Here is a 20221-nt window from a genome sequence, read left to right on the forward strand (position 1 = left end):
ACTTTAGGCAGGATGATTTGCTTTCATTGATGAAGTAATTATGTCATTAAATTTTAGAGGAAAATATCAGGACATCTGTCCATGAACTGAATTAAAAATAAAAATGAGTCATGCAGGAGAAATTACTGCAAGCTGAAACGCAGCTGATTAACGGTTACCAGGAAAGCAGGTACTGGTACTGAGGAGTCACACTTCCCACAAAGTCATACTTTTATTATTCACATGTTGACTCGTTTTTCTCAAAACTCTATATTTTAGTTGAACTGTTTCAAAAATCTGTTTAAGTTTTTTGAAAATATTTTCTAAGTTGATCATACAATAATATGAAGCAATCAAGCAGGAAAAAAATGGTACTGTACACTGGAGGCGGTGGTGGATGTCACAGTATTTCTGTCTGCATCAGTGAACGTTCCTTCTACTGGCTGATCAGACATCTAAATTAAAGACAATGATAAATGGTACAAATATCAGTCACAATGAAATACATAGGAGCTGTTAAATGTTAGTGGTTATTTGGCTGGGAAGAAGCAGACCTGGTAGCTTGTCGACTTGTCTGGTGTCTTCCTAAGGCACAAGCGGAAAAGGTAGCAGGCAACACAGGAGATCAGGGATGCTAAGGTGAAGAGGGTGATGGGATGACCTAGACCTGTGACAGTGTAGAAAAACATACAAATTATAATATCTCTGTAAATGAACACACCATTAACAGTTATGGCTAGTATAAGAGTGAAAAAAATGACAGAGTCACGGTACCTAATCTGAGCACAGAGAAGAAGAGCAGCCAAAACATGCAGAGAATGGGAGCCACGATAACCTGGTTGATGGCTGCTCTGTGGATTTCCTGGTTGAGTTTGGTGGGAACATATGCATAATATATGTTGTATCGATCAACCATATGCTTCAGGATCACATAGAGCAAACCTGGATGGACACAGTGAAAGAAAATACACTGAATGATCAGCTCCTGCAGTACCAAGAAGAGATGAAATTTCATCTTCATATATCACAGTGTGAGTCATGCATTAAGCTTGGAAAAACCACTGAAGAGTGCATGGCAAAAGAAAGCCTCAGTATAAAAAAAATGTAACAGACTTACAGAAGCCTGTACAAGAGATTTTAAATATTTAGATAACTAAAACACTGTGGTGTCCTCTGGAATATCAGCATAAGAGGGAAAATTATATGAGGACAATTATGTGGATAAAACAGATTATATTTTATTTGGTGATCCTACAACTACTGATCTTGGGGCACTAACTTCTAGACTCAGTCCTACTGTTAAAAAATCATGTTGGATAATTGCAAATTTGAAAAACAAATAGACAGCATTGTCACATCTAGTTTTTATCAACATCGACCATTGACCAAAGTAATTTTTAAGTCGCTTGGCTTTGGAGAAGGCTATCCATGCTTTTATCAGCTCAAGAATAGATTATTGCAATGCACTTTATGTTGGAATCTCCAAGTCCTCCCTCAGACGCCTCCAGCTGGTGCAGAATGCTGCGGTTCGTTTTTTAATAAACACGCCAAGGCGGGAGCACATCACTTCGGTTCTGCAGTCGCTCCACTAGCGTCCAGTTTCTTTTAGAAACTGATTTTAAGATTTTATTGTTTCTTTTTAAAGCTCTTAATGGCCTTGGGCCATCTTATTTATCTAAGATGCTGTCTCTGTGGAACCCAAACAGAACTTTGAGGTCTTCTAGCCAACTTTTTGCTGGAAGTCCCAAAAACCAAGTACAAACACTGGGGCAACTGAACTTTCTCTGTGGCTGGGCTGAGACTCTGAAACTGACTTCCCCATGACATGCGCAATTTAACTGACCCGGGTCTTTTTAAGTCTGGACTCAAAACATATTCATTCAGACTGGCCTTTAATACCTAGAAATACTGTCACATGCTATTTAATTTTACTGTATTTTATTGATGTACTTCTTGTTTCATATTTTTATTGTGTTTGCACTGGTTTTATTAGGAAGCATTTTTGGTCACCTTTGAGTGTTGTAAAGCACTATATAAATAAATATTGATTATTATATACTCTTTTAACAGCAGTGCAATAATTCTGTTTTCTTTGACGCTACAATCTCTTAATATATCGTTGGCTCTTTGCAAAGTTTAGTTAAATTATTTTTGCGCACATTATCAGGATGAAGCTACCATGTTTGCACCCCCTCCATGTGTCAATTTGTACTTGGACAGGACACTGATAGCAGAGTATGAAGTGCTTATACTGAATAAGAAAAGCTGTATCAGTATTTGAGAACACATTTTAAAACTCTGTAGATTTTAGAGTAGGCTATTTTTTTCTATTTTAAATGCCAATCTGCAGAAAGCAGAACAAGTGAAATGCATGTAAAAGCAGAGCTTGGTGTGTGAAAGGAGCTTGCTTGGATCGCGATTAGACTGCAGAAATAAATTGAGGCTTTGGGCAGAGACAGGAGCAGAGTGGGCGTCTGGCTTGCAACTCAACGTGTCTGGGTGTCTGGGACTACAGCAGCAAATTCACACAGTCTGCATCGGACTGGCAGGCAGTAGATAAGAGTGAGGTTACAGTGTGAGGAGAGACAGAACACACACACATGCACAAAAAAGAGGAAATGTGGCTGGATGTAGACAGCAGAGAAAAAAAGAGGTTAGATGATGATACAAGAGGCTAATTGTATGTTGCTCACCAAAGGGCGTAATGATTGGACATGTGATGCTATAGGTCATACTGACAGCAAAGATACACATGGTCCAAGCGTACTCCAGGCCGAACTGGAACTCATAAGCTTGACTCTGCAAGAAAAATATGAACTTTTTATAAATATATAATATATAAATCTTTTTAGGGTTTAGATAAAAAAAAAACAAAAAACAAAAACTAATTTAAATGTTAAGATCATAACCAAACTTTTTCTTACCCGTTTCACATGAATCCGCTCAGCTTGGGACTTTGCAAAGCAGAGGCGGAGGATGTACACTGTAAGCGCTGGGATGCGAAGCAACTCCATAGATGTGCCAATCAGACTTGAGGTGATCACGTAGTTAACAAAGAATGCACCATTGTCAGGAAGAAATACACACCTGCAACCAAAAACACATAAAGATCAGCTACCTTTTTAATAATTCAGTCTATACTTAATACATTATCTTAACTAAAAAAAAAAATCTTACTGGAACTTGACCTCCTTTTCCTCCAGGAAGTTCACATCAAATAGCCACGTGAAGAAAAGGTCAAGACTAAAGCAAAGATAAAAATATAAATACATGGCCAAACATTGGGGGAAAAAAATGTCTTGGGTCTGCAGATGTGCTGAAATTGTACCTGGACAAACCAAGTGAGGGGAGGATGATAACCATGAAAACCAGCAGCAAAAAGCACTTACGCATTGTGACTTGATTCTCACCAGATCTGAGGCATAAGAGCAGAATCATGCAATGCATGTTCAGTTAAAAAATCATATCCAAACAATTTCATTTGACATGATAAAGTACTCAGTTTAAATACTGTAATGTAAAATCGGCTGACTTCATATACAGCACTGTTGGATTGATTAGCATGAACTACACTTTGCACTTCAGTAAACAGCTGATTCGCATTCAGTCCTTCACACATCACGCCCGCACACACACGTTTCTGGGGGTGGTTATGTAAAGAAAGGGTGCTTATAGGTGCTGCGTGAGGTTTTTCTCCTTATGCACAGTTGTGATGCTCCTCCTTCTGCTAGTCACCATGCACTGAGCAACGGTGCATGGCGACTACTGTGCATCTCATTATCCTCACATGGAAATCTCTATGACAACCTTCCCAGAATAACAGTGTAGGGAAAGAGACAGCAAGAAAGAAGGAGAAACTCTAAAAAGAGCAAGAGGGTGAAAGAAGACAACATTTTAATTAAAAAATAAATAAAAATAATGAGTGTTGGAATGAAGCCAAGTAGATACACATAAAGCGTCTATTTGAAGAAACCAAGGATGCACATTTCACTTTCAGCAGACAGAGGAGATTGGTAGCTGACATCTGGTGAGTACCTTGTCCAGTGAGACTCAAAGAAGGCGGAGTAGTAGACGATGAAGGGCAGAAGCACTGAAAACGCCCACAGCAGAAGGGTTGGGAAGAACTGGGTAATAACTGGGCTCTGCATTTGACAGTAACATGGTTACTTAAGGAAGACAAAAAAAGGGTGAAAATGAAGCACTGATAAAATCCTTCTAAAATTCTGACCCTCAAACTCTCCACGGGCCTTGTGACATTGAACTTGTCCATTGTGTTGACAATAATGGCAGGAGTGGTAAGGAAGAAGAGCAGCAGGAAGAGGAGGATGTTGAGGAGGACACAGCGGAGCCACCATCGAGATCCGCACACTGACAGGTTTTCCCTGGTGATGCAAAAAAAAAAAAAAAAAAAAAAAAAAAATGACTCTCCGTTTACGGCAGACAACACAGTTAACACTCTGCTCTTCGCTGTTGACATACCCCTGAAATAGCTGACTGAGTCTTCGAGAAAAATGTGTTTACACTGCACTGAAGAGCAGGCTGAACACAGCACACTTCAGCACTCGTTTTAATGAAGAAACAAAAGTCCTTACTTAACCCCATAAAACGTATTGCTGTTCCAGTAGTCTAGTTCTAATTCAATATTGCAAAAAGACATTTGTATAAAGACAGAAACACACTTCAAGTGACCAGGTATGAAGCACAAACCATCTCCCATATGTGTGCATCGCTCCACTGTTACATAATCTCCCTGCTTTTGCTTTTCAAGATAACAAACAAGATCAGTGGCTAATTAAATCAAGGCTAGTGAATGAGCTTTGGGTGGTGTTTGTCATCTGTACATGCATGCGACAACATACTGATCGTGTTAAATGCCTTAAAGGCATAAAAATGAGAAAGAATAGGAACAATTACACAATGCACAGGGTCTGTAAAATGCCCTTCATTTGCATGATGGTGTTTCTTTTCTAAATAAATACACTCCTGAGATTACAAGCTAATTATGCAGAGACAAGCATTACTAAACCCATCAGAGCTATGTCCTGAAATTCTATCATGATCTAGAGGTTTCCAAAGATACCATGAAGAGTCAGGCTTAGTTACAGGGTGATGTGTCTAAATGACGTGCAAATCATGCCAAATTAGATACTCCACTCAAAATCTGTGTCTGTGTGGGCTTTGTTTGGGTGCTCTGGTTCCCTCCCACGGTCAGAAGGCATGCAGGTAAGGTTAATATATTTGTTGGTGTTGTAGATGTTAATGTAAGAGTGTCTGCCAGGGGAGCTACTTGCACAGTGCATGTTGGGATAAGATGTACTGTTAAGGTTGATCAAAAAAAATTCCTCCACACTCACTATGGCTGAATATTTGTTATAGCTAACAAATTAGCAGGAATTTCCCACAATGACATCATACTTAATCTTATTCCAGCTAATAGACTATAAACTAATAAACTTTGTGACTGAATAATGGATGAAAACCCAAAGAGTAACTTTAGAGGCCCTGAGCTTTGCAATGCACCAAAACAAAAACTGGGACAAGTCCCAGTTTAGCTACTGGTACTCACCATATGATGTCACTGGGAGCAGGTGCGTAGCTGACACCCCATTTGTGTGATTGCACCACAGTAGTGATGCTGGACTGCTGGGGTCTGCGACGACAGTGCACACGGCTGTAATCCTTCACAATGCTGGAAAAGAAAACAAGAAATACTGTTCAAAAGTGCTGCAGCCATTCATGCATCCACATTTAGCAACAACACTGTGTATGTTATGGCCACTTTTTGCTGTGACTGTTTATGAGATTATGTCATGCCACTGTTTACTCACACAGCTGTCATCCTCTCGTCTCGAAAAGTCACAAAAGCAATGCCCAGCCTCTTCATGGAGATGCGATTCTTCTCTGCATTAAACTCATCTGTTCGCTTCTCCTCTAATTCACTGTAGTATTGTTCTGCATCTACCTAAAGAAAAGTTAAAGAACACCTTTTCCACTCCATCTTTCACACTTCACACTTATCTATGTTTGCATTGCAGTGCCATCCAGTGGTAATATCCTGCCTGTGCATTACAACTTCAGCATGTTTGCAGTCATAAAACGTACCTTTTCAAAGCCACATATGTCACAACAGAATATCTGAGCACATGGATGGGTCTTTATCATGATCCTTCCCTCCTTTTGGGCTTTTGTAGCAAAATACAGCCTGCCTTTCATTGCCTTGCGTCTGAAAAATACAACATCCTCAGAACAAGATAAAGAGCTGAGCACTCCAGTCTGTGAAAGTTTACTGTACCTCTCCAGGTCCAGCTTCATCAGCTTTTGAACATCAAAGCAGAAGCGGATATCGGTGACGGTGCAGCTGGGGTAGGCCTCACTGGGGGTGGAAAAAAAGGCCAAAAATCCTGATTATGCTGATGTCATGGATATCAAGATGAAAATGGAGTTTTCTCATAGTCACACATAAAAAAAGGATTTGACTGGACTTAACAATAATATAGAAAAGGAAAGATGTGTACTGGAAGTGCTTGGTGATGAGTCCTGGGTCAGAAATCTCTCTTGGTATTGAGGTAATCATCAATGTCCTGGCTACCTGTAACACATAATGCAACCACCATGTTTTGGTGCCCCATGAGCTCTTTTTCCCAAATTAGAAAAGAAAACATTTTTACAATTATATTTTTTCATGAACTGACATTTTCTGTGCATCTGCCACACATAGAAATGAACCTAATAAGATGGTTGAAGCTGCGGCTAAAGTACATGACGTGTTGTTGACAGACCTTCTCATCTTCTTTGTACTCCAGCCGTATCCAGTGGTGAGCCATACACAGCAATGTGATGATGAAGTAAACCAGAGCAAAGATGCTGTGCAGCCACAGAAAGCTGTCCCTTAAAAGCCCACAAACAAATATAACAATTACAGATAGCCTAGTTTTTTTTTTCTTTCCCTTGGTTCTGGATTTTTTCATAAAATTTGCCGTCACTGCTATGCCTGCAGTGTTATACTTACTTTGCGCTAACATTAGCCAGTGTTGTTCTTCCAAAGTTTTCAGGACTGTTTCCTGTAAAAATAATGACAAATGACAGTGTTTGAGACATTTTCATTTCTGTGATGATGAAAAACTCCTCCAATTTTGTCTGCAGGGTGAGGCCCACATGAAGCAATGCTACTATTTAGAGACAATGTTCTCCATATAGTTAAAAAAACCCATTTAAATTAATTTATTGCAAAATTCACATGACAAACTGTGCTGTTTCAATTTGGGAAGCCCTTGTTTGCTGTTACCATGGAAGCCTGTGCTTGTTTGTTTAAAAGGGGGTGTCACACTGGTCCATATTATGACAAACAGCAGTAATTAAAAAAAAAAAAATCTGTGGACAGCCCAACTCCTTGTGGACCCTAAAAGGCTCCTGTCTTTATTCTGTTGTGGAACGGTTGTCTCAACACTTCCTACAAAATAAGCACACAACTGCCAAAAGACATTTCTGCTGCTATTTAGCAGGTGGTTATGAGCACAAACCAAGACCTGACACCTACATGTTTATGTTAAGGAGAAATGAAGCCCTTTCTATTCCTACAGCCTAACTTGGGGAAGTTCTTGGTGTCTTTTAACTGGTATTCCAGCAACTCTAAGTAGATGTAATGCAGGTCTGGCACATGTACTTTGCTATTTCCTTTTAAGTTAAATAAATTCTTTGTGTGTGATTGTGTCTGTGTGGCCTGGCCTCTCCTCTGTTGAGGTGCACTGTCTCCTGAGGTTAAGGATATCCTTTGACTTTTCAAACAGCCGGCCTGCTAGACCATCATGTGGAACCCAAAATACCCAGGAGGTTCCCGGAAAAGTTGACCGGCAGGATTACAGCCAAAGACAGCAGAGAAACTATTGTCATGAGCAGGATGATGTGGCGCTGGAAGGACAGGTATGTGACGGCATCAATGCCACATTTGCTACGGATCTCCTCGTCCCTGCACACACAGAGAGAGGAGAAGTTTTTAGACTGACCAAATTCCTAATATCCCAAATTTTCTCCACATTTAGAAAAACAGAAAATGTTTTAAACTGTTCTTTTTTTTCCATGCACAGATGTAGTGACAAATAAAACATTTTAACACATCTCACAAAACTGTACCTAAGCCTCTGTCTCATCTTAATTAAAAATGCTGGCAGCCCTACTTTGCTGTGAGAAGCTGTGGTTACCAGGCAGGAGGTTCAGGAAACCCGCTTTCATAAAATAACTAAATAAAAATATGAAAAAAGAAGAAAAGAAGTGCATGTTGGTCTCATGGCAGCCCACACATTGTGAACTCGCAGGGTGGGTTCACACTTTCCCAGGGATCCCTGGGTGAGCCTCTGCCATGGGAGCTAAAAACAGAAGCGCTCAGACTCCACCATAATAGTATGGAAACCATGGAGACAGTGAAAAATGCTTTTTTTAACAGGTCCAAATCTACAGTGTGCAGTCAGACTTGAACAAGTGCAAATATTCAACTGGAAACTATGGCACCAGTGGTCACACAAGTCCAGACTGATTTGCTTTTGCTGCTAAGTGAGATATAACATGAGGCTCTATATTAAATGGTGACATCAGCTTTAAAGACAATGAAAAAATTGGAAGCAAAGACGAGAGAGGGATAATTATTACAAGGGGAACTGCTCTGTGTTAACTTACTTCATATGGTAAAGAGATGAAAGCCATGAGCAGAAGCCCTGGAATGAGAGAAGAGTCATAAAACAGCTTATGTATTGGTTATTAAAGAAATAAGACACACGTGTGCAAGTAGCCACATCTGGCTACTTGTGTGTATCCCCAATTTGCATAGTAATAAGGTCTGCAGAGTGACAGAGATAGAGATTTTATAGGTCTAGCCTGCAGCTGTAATCAGTTTACTGCAGCCTCAGCTATGTGTGGGCACAAGGCGATGACTCCTGTCTGACTCTTTGACTTAAACTGTTATAAACATGCAGGGAGTGACCTCAGTCTGTCACACAGGTGTCAGAGAGTCACAGACAGTCCAGCTGAGTCATGATCCAAACTTTCCTCTTGCACTTTCCCTAGCTTAGACAACTAGTCTTATGAAAATTCAGCACGCAGTCTTTTTAGACAGGAATATGTAACCAGCAAATTAACAGTGACAGATTGCTATAATTACTTCAAACGAAGGAGAGACTGGTAGTCTGTCTAGCATCTTTGGTAATGATAGTATTCCTTAAAATATTTTGCAGAGTGCAGATAGCTGGAATCCACCAGTCTACTCCTCAAAAATTATGCCTTTACCCTAATTATAGTTTCATAGACTGAAGGTATCCCTAGTGGCAATGTATAGCAGTGTCTGGAAAAGCAGTGACATTCATTGCACTGATGTGTTTTACTGCCATGTCCTTGAGGGTAGAGTTATAGTGATTTTTCTACATCCACAATAGTCTGCTAGGTTTTCACTAACATAAATTTGTCATCAGAGGTTGTGCGTAAGGCTCAGGTTAGACGTCCACGTCCAAGAAAAAAGCAAAGTATGTTTTTTGGTAGTTGCTGCTCTCCCTGCATGTGCAAAATCACACTATAACAGAATTTTTACACAGCCGACATTTTTAATTTTTACAGCCAGAGGACACAGGTGAGACAAAATTAATCAAAAAAGATGATTTAATTCACCAACACAGCAATTTTTCTTTTTAATGATTAAAATAAATCTTGAAAATTGTCTTAAAAAAGAAATTAAGAAACTTTCCTTCTGGTTGATGCTGGAAATTACTATGACGTGACTGAGACTGATCTGTAGGGCTTTGCCAGAAATCCAAAACTCACCATGTCCTTGGTCTCAGTGTCTGAGGGGCTGGATTCTGACGGAGACTTCTCTTTTTCACTTGGTTCTCCGTAAAACAAGGATGTGAGACTGATGTGAGGAGACAATACAAACAGAAGCAGCACAACATGGATTGTGTCCCAATTTTGTCTAATCAATGCACAAGAACACAGTGTAACTGTACCTGTATGAAATCAGTCCATGAGAGGCCAATAAATACAATCAACTTTGATAAAGCCTGAACAGTGATTGAGTTTGTGTATCTTTCTCTGTGGGTTTTTTTTAACCGACCGTTCAGCACCATGTCAAATTAAGCAGCATAATTCAATTAGCATGAGAGAAGACCGCTCGGCAAAATGCACAGATGCTGCTCGCCCTCGAGACAAATGCAGCCGCCATCGGTCAGGTGGAACTAATGAAGCCCACACACCACAGGAGAGGAGAAGCAGGTCGAGCAGAAGCAAACCGCTAAGGAGCCATGCAGACTGTTGAGTGGACTCATTTCATACCCTTAAAGGTATTCATTATAGAGACATCAACAGGAACTTTATCATAGTTTTGATATTTTTATGAGGAATATAAACAATGCAAGGATAAATATATGATAACACCAGTTTTATGTTCCATTAAGTCATTCATATCTTTTAATAAATGCCAAATAACTGCTGGCTCCGTACTGTCAAATAGAAAGTTTGTCTTTCTCTAACTGAACCAAAAAAAAACAACAGTCAGAGCATGAGTTATATGTTTAGAGCTACACTGTGTTAGAAAAGCATTGCCTTTGTTGTTTCACTTTGCAAAATGGTAGAGCCGAAAATGCAGCACCTCCATTTCCACACAGCAGAGGGAGCTGCTGCCTCACAGTCGTCACTCCTCTGAGAATTACTAATCCATTTTAAAGATGACATTTCTTACAGACAGGAAAGTCTTAGATTTTTCTGAGCAGGACAGTGAGTGAGGGATTTACCTGTCATTCTCCATCAGCAGAGCCAGGCGACCATAGTCCCATGCAGCCTTCCTCAGGCAAGAAAAGATAAGCAATAGAAACTGTAACACAACAAGAACATAATTTCAGAGTTTCTCACAATATGACTTCAAAAAGGATCTTTGTCTTTATCTCCAAACTGCTCGTTCATAAAGAAGAGGCTTGTCTTTAAATCCAAGAAAGAATCTAAACAATACAAAATAAATAAATATATGAATAAAAAAATGCAGCAGGAATTGTGAACCTTCCCTTTTGTTTAGCAGGTCTAATGTGGTTGTCTTGGAAACTATCTGAGACAGGTCAGCCTGCACACATGAACACATGCTGTGCAGTCATGTCAGTTCAGTGTGGTCAACTGCAAAAATAAATCTGGACAACCTTCATTTTGCCATAACGGAGGGCAGCTCAACATTCAGTCATGTACTGCAGTGAAATGGTGGATTCAAGCTGAGCAAACCTTCTAAAATATCCATGGGCATGAGTCAATGGTGATTAATGAATGTTGATGAATGCAAATTGAGTAAAAGTGCTGATGAGCATTTGATTTTAGTGGCAGCATTTGGCTTATTTCAGCTGGTTTAGTGGGTGGGGACAACAGCTGTGTGGAGGAAAGTTCCTATAAATGTTGAGTGATTCATTCCTTAAACTAAACAAACACATTTTTACAGAGCCATGTGGATAAATAACGAGTTAACATTTGCTTTCCCATCACTTTCCTGTTGATTTCTATTTTTTTAATGTCTTAAAGCGTGGCTACTGCTTTGCTGAAGTCCCACACATGATTTATTCCGTATGATGGTGGAATTGATGTGGAGGCGTGCACCCGTCACCTGGGGGGAGGCACGCTTTGACTCATGCTTGTCATTAAGAGATGGCGCTCAAATCCTCTGTGTTGGCTTGACAACCCGGCAGTTTGAAATGAGTCAATTAAAACATGGAGGCAGCTGATGGAGAGTGATACCAGCGCAGAGATCAAGCCTGACAAGGTCTGACAGCCGAATTGGAAGTCGAAGCCTGTTATTATCTGGAGAGCACCAGGAGAAAATGTTTATTTATGGTTGCAAATAGTGCACACACAATACAAGTGAAAGCAGATTTAACTTCTGCATCTATGACATGCACATAATGCATCTGCGTTTGTATGTGTGTGCACATAATTATGAGATCCACTAAGCAGGAGAAAGAAACGTCACTGTTGTTTGTATACTAATGTCTCAATTTAAAAGTGTAAATAGTTTTTATTAGACTTTTGCAAAAGAAACTAAAAAAAGATAAATAAAAGGCAATTTGTGTTTGTAATACAATTTAATAGGAAAGAAAGCCACAATGAAAAGATGAAACGGCCACAATACTGATAACTTTACAGGCTGTTTCTTTTAGTTTCTTCAATTCTTTCCTTTACTGACATGTTTGTAACAGAAAATCTCTGAAATCACTGCATGAATTTAATATATGATGTCCAACACTCACAAAGCTGCTGTTCTACTTATTTTCATCAGGAACGAAGTTACATTTTGAGAGGTGACATCTGTTAGATCGACAACATATTACTGAAATTAACCTCTGATCATGCATCAACTTGTATTAAAACTATGTTTTGTATAAACAAGTCATCGGCAGCTGTCCTTGTTAGTTAAATGTCCTAAAGCTGCTGTTGAATAGAACGAGGTGATGATTAGAAAATGAATAACAAATGGCTTATTGAAGATTAAAACATGCTTCTAAATGGACGTGAACTGTTTATGATCTGAACTGAGATCTAGTTGGCTAAGGTTTTTTTTTTTGTAAAGTAATTAACATTTTTCCTGTAAATAACTATTTGTTTTTTTTTTTGTTTTTTGTTTTAAGAAATAAGTATTTCATTTTGAAGACTTAGTTGCTGCAAACACTGCCTTGCCTTGTGTTGTCCGGCCTGCAGCCTGGCCAGGTTTTTTCTGTGATGCTCTTTGAAGTCATTCATCTGCATCAGCAGTGAAATTCCAACTTTGCTATCTCTGACTGCAGCTAGTAATGGTATCCATTGCTCTCTGGGAAGTCTGCTTTGAGCTGTAGGGTCACTAAAACCAGAATCAGAAGAGGGTAGAGGACTGGTGCATTGGTGGCCAGCTCAGCAAAGTTATGAATTACCATCGGCGATTACCACCAGCATCTGCAGTCTAAGGCAGCTGCATTTTGAGTCTAACTGACTTCCTCAGCAGGGATCTGACCAGTCTGCAGGCTGGGACCACAAGGCAAGATGAGCTGATTCAGGATTAGATAGTTAGAAGTAAATTAAATTTATCAAGGAGATTAGAGGTATGAATGGAAAAGGAAGGTGAAGAACACTCAAATGATGGAATTACCATTTGGATTGGATTTAAAATCCAAACAGATATGAGCTAATTATCACCTCACATGAGTTAACTGTGTAAACTGTGTAGTGTGTGTGTGGGTGTGTGAGAGAGAGGGTACCATCCAAAGCACCACGTTGATGGCGAGGACGGTGGGGACTCCACCAAATGGCAGACCCTGGAGGACACTGCTACGGGAATGTGAGCGAAAGCATCGCTCTGCTGTGCTGTTTTCCTCCCCGAACGGCTCCAGGAAACCCAGAACATCCAGCTCCAGAGAATGCGCCTCTTCAGGGGGCGCCCTCGTTTCAAACAACTCTGAATGCGCCATCAGCACTAAACCATAGCTGAAGGAAAAGACAGACATGTGCACTTCAGCAAAGGTTGCCACCTGATGTCTCTTTGTCCTTTTTTAAGTTGAGCTTTATGCACTGAAAGTGATAGATGGTTAGTTAATCTAATGTTTAGAGCTCATTTATGTAGATGAAATGTTCAGGGACCTGTTTCTGAATCAAACTGGTACAAAAGAGACACAGCATAAAAACTTTCAAATATTAAGGTTCATTAAACTCTTCATAAGTTAACATCGTTTTCCAAGATAAAAATGTATAACTTCTTTTCTCAAAAATGACTTGGCCTTACTTGAAACAAAGAGCATTTTCTCCCTTTGTGTCCATCTTCTCAATAGCTAATATAATAAAAATGTAAAAATAACCAATATATGTGCACTTTAATAGAATAATGCTGTTTGAAATAAGCAGTAAAAGTAGGAAATTGTTCACTGAGACTAATATTTAAATCAGACAAGTATCACTCACTCTAAGTGCAGTTAGCATTTGGAAAGAGCAGTCTAATGAACCGTCATGGTCCATTAGCAGCGGCAGATTAATGTTGGCTACTTTACTTTCACAAATGAAAGTATAAATGCTTGTCAAACATTAAAAACTGATTGAATAACACACAAGCTAGAGATGTTAACAATCCTATTCAAGAGAAGAGAAAGGAACGCTCTACTGAGATGGAGACTCAAACACTTAAATACATACACACATACATATATCTTTCAACTCATTTGACACACTTTAGTTTAGAGTTTAATTAAAAAATTGTGTTTTGACATATCAGTATGAGTTTCATATGTAACTTACTTACAGGCTTAATAAAGAGAGGAATGCAGGAAAATTGTGTTTTGACTGAACAGGGTCATTTTTATACATCTTCTAATCATGTTCCTGTTCTGTAGTTAAAGTTTCTTTTCCCTTGCTCCCCTATAAGGAAGCCAATCTTTACAACCTTAAAATTCGCACTTCTGAATCATGTATTCACAAAAGAACTCTAATAGGTAGCCTACCTATTACAGTGCAAAATGAGACATGTGATAATGATAAAAATAACTTGTACATCATGTGACAGCTACACCTGGCTGTGAAGTCCTGTCACATTTTTAAACCTCATCACAGACTAATTTTCCATAAATGATTCAAATGCTCTACAAACTAACAGAAAAAATTCAACTTTTGAAACATCCTGATTATGATAAGTAAGGAAAGTTCTTCTCAGTGGAGTCGCTCTACATTTTCCTAAATACAGATATTAGATAATATATTTCCATGAATTAAACTTAAGGGGAAACATGGAGTTCATTTTAACCACACAAAAATTTTAAAATCATAGTCACATCACAGACATAAATGTTTTTGTTATTCTTCAGCTTTAGTTAACGTTACTAACATTTTTAAATTGTGCAAATTTCTTTCTCATAGCAGGTTTGTTCTGTCAAGGACAGCATGAGCGTGCAAGTGGTGGGACTGAGAGACTCAGTGTGGTTGTCTGTTAATCCCAGCTATCTCCAGAAAAAGTTTGTAAAAATACCAGATAAAATATGAGCCAGATGTTGGTGGTGATACTCAACTCCACTGAAAATCCACAGACATATTAATCTGGTATTTTGGATTTTCACTGTAGGTACACAGCACACTGACCTCTGTGGTGTGGTGGTGACTTTTCATGAAATTAATCCAAATCATGTAACTCTAATACATGCACATACAATCATGTTACAACCCTAATAAGAGATAGTTCACCTCACACTTTGGTACACTGAGCATAAATCTGATTATCTAAGCTGATCACAGCCTCTTAGTGTTTTTAAGAATAAATATGTTTTGCTTCTTAAAATTATTATTCTTGATCAGTATTCAAATACTGGCATCCAGAAAGGATACATTTGTTGATAAAGGCAGACCAGTAAGCTAGCTAGTTAATAGGAGATACACACCTAAGCATGTATATATAATGCATAGGAGGCTAACATATTGCAGTACAATTACTTATATCATCAGTATTAAGATTCAAGTTGGATTTTATAGGTTTTTTTCAGCTCTAATTTTAGATTTATCCTAGAATCCTGAACATAAAAATTAGTTCAGTTAAACACATTTCTTAGTCTTCCAACAGCATGCTTACATGCAAATCTCTAGATAGCGTATCATATTTACAAGAAAAGGATGGACATGAGGACAAAATTACCTTAACTGAAATTCATGAAACTAAATATTACGTTAATGAGATTGCACATGAAGCCTCCATCTGTGGCCAAAGCAAAGCAACAACATTCTCAGCTAAGGTTTAAGCAGATTGTTGAGGACTAGTAGTTATCACCACTTTCCTGTGTATCTAGGACTATGTGGAACATGCATAGGATATGAATAACTCACTCTACCATAACCATAGAACTGAGGTCTGAACCATCTGTCTTACAGCAACATACAATCTCACTTTCAATCAATACAGTCCTGACTACCAGCTGCTCAGCTTGTGTACACTCCTCAGTGAGTAAACAGAGGAAATGGAGCAGCACCAAAGTGCTGACAAAGCTATGCATCAATACAGCAAATTCACATGACTAACAGACATCAGCTTGATCAGATCAGACTTCATGAGAAAAAAATGGATCCAACAATAACAGAGATGCAATTACTGTGACAGAATGACAAATGTTGGAGTAAATATGTGTGTGCTGTAAATGGGAGCCAAAAAAAATGGATCTTAATCCTTACAGCCCAATTCTCTCAAGTGCTGTAAGTTACCAGACTCAGCCTAAGTGGAGTAAGCTAAAGGCCCCTAAACTGGCACACATTGCTGTACCAAATCTCAGTGTGATTTATCACTGCACCAGTGATGTCACTTCCTGAGAGGCTCCATCATCGTTTTTGCATAGCGTTTACCAAACAGTGTCTGTTGTGCAACAAAAGTCACGGCAGGATGTCTCGTGTAGGAGGTGAGCTGATCAATCTCAGTACTGCTGTACTGCTTTACATCACACTCACAGAGGTCTGGTGAGGAGCAGAAGCACAAAAATACTACTCAGTAATCTTTTACCATCTCCTTCTGCACTGCTGTGGCCTCCCTCTGAGATCGAGGGTGAAGCTATATAGCTTGCAGTCAATATTTAGATACTGTCAGGAACACAGCCTCTGAGCTTCCCTGTGGAGATAATGGGGAGGAGATTCCCCCGGGACTGATCACAAAGCAAATCCATAGCATACACACACACACACCCTATTAGTCTGCAGAACTGTTTCCACAGAGCCATAGATTACTTTTCCTACCTTTGTCAATAATGAATTGAAATGGACGATCTGTACAAAAGGATTCAATTTTAGCAAAAAATGCACTAAAAAATGTTTTTTTTTAATCATTGTAGCATTTTTTTTATTCAGCTTTGTATCTGCAATTTTCTTTTGGAAACAAATAAAACAAATTCTTTTAGAAGTTGTGTGATCAATAGTACAACAAACTGACTAAAGAATCCAGACTTAATAGCAATGTTTTTTCTGGCATGTCTAGCCTCTTCTGTTTACAGAAAACACAACTATTTACCTGCAAATTGAGCTTACATTCTGACATGCAGAATCTTGAGACCTTTATAGGGAAACACAGATTTTAATTTTCCTGCACCGGACAAGTCACTTACTTGATAATCTACTATCAGCTGATGTTGACAGAGAAACTCCTCTTCCTCATCTCTAGGACCAGGCGGGACGCTGAGGGACACAGGCTGACTGTGGCGGGGTTTCACACATTTGGATCAACGTCACGGCATGACTCAGCAGTTTAACGTCTCATCCCTCATGTATACACACAAACAAGCTCATGCTGATCCAAGGTATCCACTTCTCCTCCAGCTTATTCAACTCTGCCAATGTGGTGCCTCTCTAATTCTTTCCCTCTGCTCATTTCTCTGCTCCTCTGTATAAGGCTTCAAAGCCAACACAGCAGATTACAAACTCATGTTTGGCTTGTGAAGCAGTGATGTGCCTCCTGTTTGCAGAAAGAGGGAAATGGCTCCACTGTGCTCAGTTTAGGCCATTAGGATCACAGATGCTGAAGTCAGTACAGAAGCTGAGAACTGGTGATGAAATACATCTGAGTCTGAGGCAGAGAAGCAGAAAAAGAGCAAGCTCGTGTCAGCTAATCTCCTCATTGCACCAGAAAAAAGACAGCTGAGGTATCTATGTGTGGGCAGGTATTACTCATGTTGTGGGGACCTAAAACTGTTCACTTGGTCTCTTTATGGGGACTTGTTTTCCTTATGGGGACAATAATCAAGTCATCATAATGTAAATCATTCAGTTTTAGGGAGAGTTCATATTTTTGTGTGTCTGTGTGTGTGCATGAGAGAGGATCTGATCTTTGAGGTTAGACAGACAAAACAACTTACTGTTTGTCAGAAAATCGGCAGCTTTCAATAAACCCCGATGGAATCCAGATATCTATAATCTGTCCACAGTTTGTTTTTATTATGATTCTGCTGTCACTGCAGCATGGATTGTTTCAAAACAGCATTGTCTTGGCACTATCCCAGCTACAGATATAGTCTTAAAAGGAAGATAGATAGATAGATAGATAGATAGATAGATAGATAGATAGATAGATAGATAGATAGATAGATAGATAGATAGATAGATAGATAGATAGATAGATAGATAGATAGATAGGTAGGTAGGTAGGTAGGTAGGTAGGTAGGTAGGTAGATAGATAGATAGATAGATAGATAGATAGATAGATAGATAGATAGATAGATAGATAGATAGATAGATGGATAGAAAGAAATAGAATGAATGAATGAGAAGCAAACTGTCTGTGCCAGCAGCGAAGCAAGGTGACAATGACAATGCTAAGAGGACCATAATTTCCAGACAAGGCAAACTGGAGGCTGCTGGAAATTATTTCTGGTTTTACACATAATTAGCTATATCTAATTTTGAGCTGATGAGGATCATTTGCTGGGTTCATATTACCGGGCACATGAATGAGTGATCCATATTTGACAAGAAGCCACCAAATAGTTTTTGTGTAATTTGAAAATCACAACAGTGAGCCTTGAAGCATTTCTACAGGAAATGAGATGGATTAACCACATTAACAGGGATTCATCTTCTTGCCATCAATAACTGTTAAATGATCAATTATACATAAAGACCTCACGTCATCTTGTAGGGAGCTGAGGGGAGTTTGAGCCTGGCTGACAGTGAGTGAAAATAGATGTCAAGACTTTTGCAGATTCATTACTATTTGGACTCTATTTGTCCTCTATAAAATCTAAAGACAATCTACCTAAACGGTTTCAGATTGATCAAAATTTCAGACCAACCAAACAACAAACAAGCTGATACTGCCACCCACAAACACATGCACTTACAATAACATACATGTCTATTGTGGTCATTGTACACTGTGTAAATTGTTAACCTATTTTGCCACATAGACAGTCAGTGTGTAAAACTGAATATTTATAGCCTAATTTTCTGCATATACACTTGTGTGCAATCTAAAAATGATCCACCCAATAGTATTAATTTGACTTTTTCTTTAATTCAGTGACTTCTTTAGATCTGCTCCTACCAACATTGAATAACAGTTTAGCACATTAATGGGACTATTATCAGTTCCCTTTCTTGTTTTTTTAAAAACAAAATAAGAAACAAATTAGGAAGAAAATATGTGTGATTTCTACTGGCTGTGGATTTCACTGCTTTTTATACACTACACCTAAATGGCCACCCCCCTTTATACTGAGGCTTTCACATTGGCTAATTTTTATATATAAAACTATTCTTGGTCTAGTTCCTTTATATCTCTCTACCTACATGTTCAAAAACCAGACTCAATATAGCCTTTGCTCTCATTCTGGTCCACAGATGGTGGTCTCTAGAGTGAGAACAGAACTTGAGGAAAAAAGATTTTAAATATGCTACTCCTTCCACTTAGAATAACTTTCAAACAGATATAAAAAATGAACAAAACTGACCTCTCTGGGGGATTTTAAGTTGATTCTAAGGGCTTGAGAAGAAAAATCCCTTGGTAAATGTGACTGTTTTTAAACATCCTTGTAGTATTCAACCCACGCTTGGCCAGGTCTGTCTTGAAAAAGAGATTTCTAATCTCAATGAGGTTTTTATCTTGTTAAATAAAGGGAAAAACCCAACTGCTTCATTTTTTTCACTGCAATGTCTACTAAGAGACGTACCAGAGTGCATCACAACTAACTTTACTGACAAAATGCAGATAAACTCTAGTAGATTGTTATTCATATAAGTATCCAGCATTGTCCAGGTGTTAAACAATGAATGGACAATCAGAAAATGTAAGTATATAGTGATTGTGCAACCCAATCTCAAGAAAAATGAGAAATAGTCTTGAAACAAAACATAATTATTGTTCAAATTAACCCAAGTTTGGTTTTTCTTCTTAACAGTGATGTGGGTAGCTCCACTATCCAATCCCACAATCCTTCAAATAATCTCTGTCTCCTTTTAAATCTGACACAATAGTCTTTTTGTGATTGTTTGACTAAAGGCAGTGATGACACTGAACACTAAATTACCACCACTTCCTTCAGTTCTGCTGTCTAATGTTTAGTCTATCAGGCACAAGATGGATGAGCTGGAGACATACTCCAAGTTCAAACGGGAAGTAAAAGACACTTGTCTTCTTTCCTTCACTGCAATGTGGCTTGGTGATGCAGACCCGGACTTGAACCTGGGTTTGGAAGCCCAATTCACAATGACCAGTCACCAGGGATCTCCAGTAAAAGTCGCAGAGGAGGTGTATGCTTCTACG

At 38.9% G+C, this 20221-nt stretch overlaps 1 protein-coding gene across 4 annotated transcripts in view; it reads right to left on the reverse strand.

The window, feature by feature from the left end:
* The window catches only part of tmem63c (transmembrane protein 63C), a 34849-nt gene that overhangs the window by 3623 nt on the left and 11005 nt on the right, over positions 1–20221 (reverse strand). For all 4 annotated transcript variants that reach the window (XM_041971994.1, XM_041971997.1, XM_041971995.1 and 1 more), the window contains 21 exons: positions 13218–13443; positions 10749–10828; positions 9784–9871; positions 8650–8687; positions 7803–7945; positions 6989–7040; positions 6759–6867; positions 6495–6568; positions 6272–6352; positions 6082–6202; positions 5808–5941; positions 5546–5668; positions 4208–4361; positions 4015–4121; positions 3308–3394; positions 3157–3222; positions 2904–3066; positions 2673–2778; positions 754–921; positions 534–646; positions 360–434 (listed from right to left, as the gene is read on the reverse strand). In XM_041971994.1, the coding sequence (XP_041827928.1) occupies positions 360–434; positions 534–646; positions 754–921; positions 2673–2778; positions 2904–3066; positions 3157–3222; positions 3308–3394; positions 4015–4121; positions 4208–4361; positions 5546–5668; positions 5808–5941; positions 6082–6202; positions 6272–6352; positions 6495–6568; positions 6759–6867; positions 6989–7040; positions 7803–7945; positions 8650–8687; positions 9784–9871; positions 10749–10828; positions 13218–13443 (2308 nt within the window). The remainder of the gene's footprint in view (positions 1–359; positions 435–533; positions 647–753; positions 922–2672; positions 2779–2903; positions 3067–3156; positions 3223–3307; positions 3395–4014; positions 4122–4207; positions 4362–5545; positions 5669–5807; positions 5942–6081; positions 6203–6271; positions 6353–6494; positions 6569–6758; positions 6868–6988; positions 7041–7802; positions 7946–8649; positions 8688–9783; positions 9872–10748; positions 10829–13217; positions 13444–20221) is intronic.

Source organism: Melanotaenia boesemani, chromosome 20 (genome assembly GCF_017639745.1).
Source record: "Melanotaenia boesemani isolate fMelBoe1 chromosome 20, fMelBoe1.pri, whole genome shotgun sequence".
Taxonomy (NCBI): Eukaryota; Metazoa; Chordata; class Actinopteri; order Atheriniformes; family Melanotaeniidae; genus Melanotaenia; species Melanotaenia boesemani.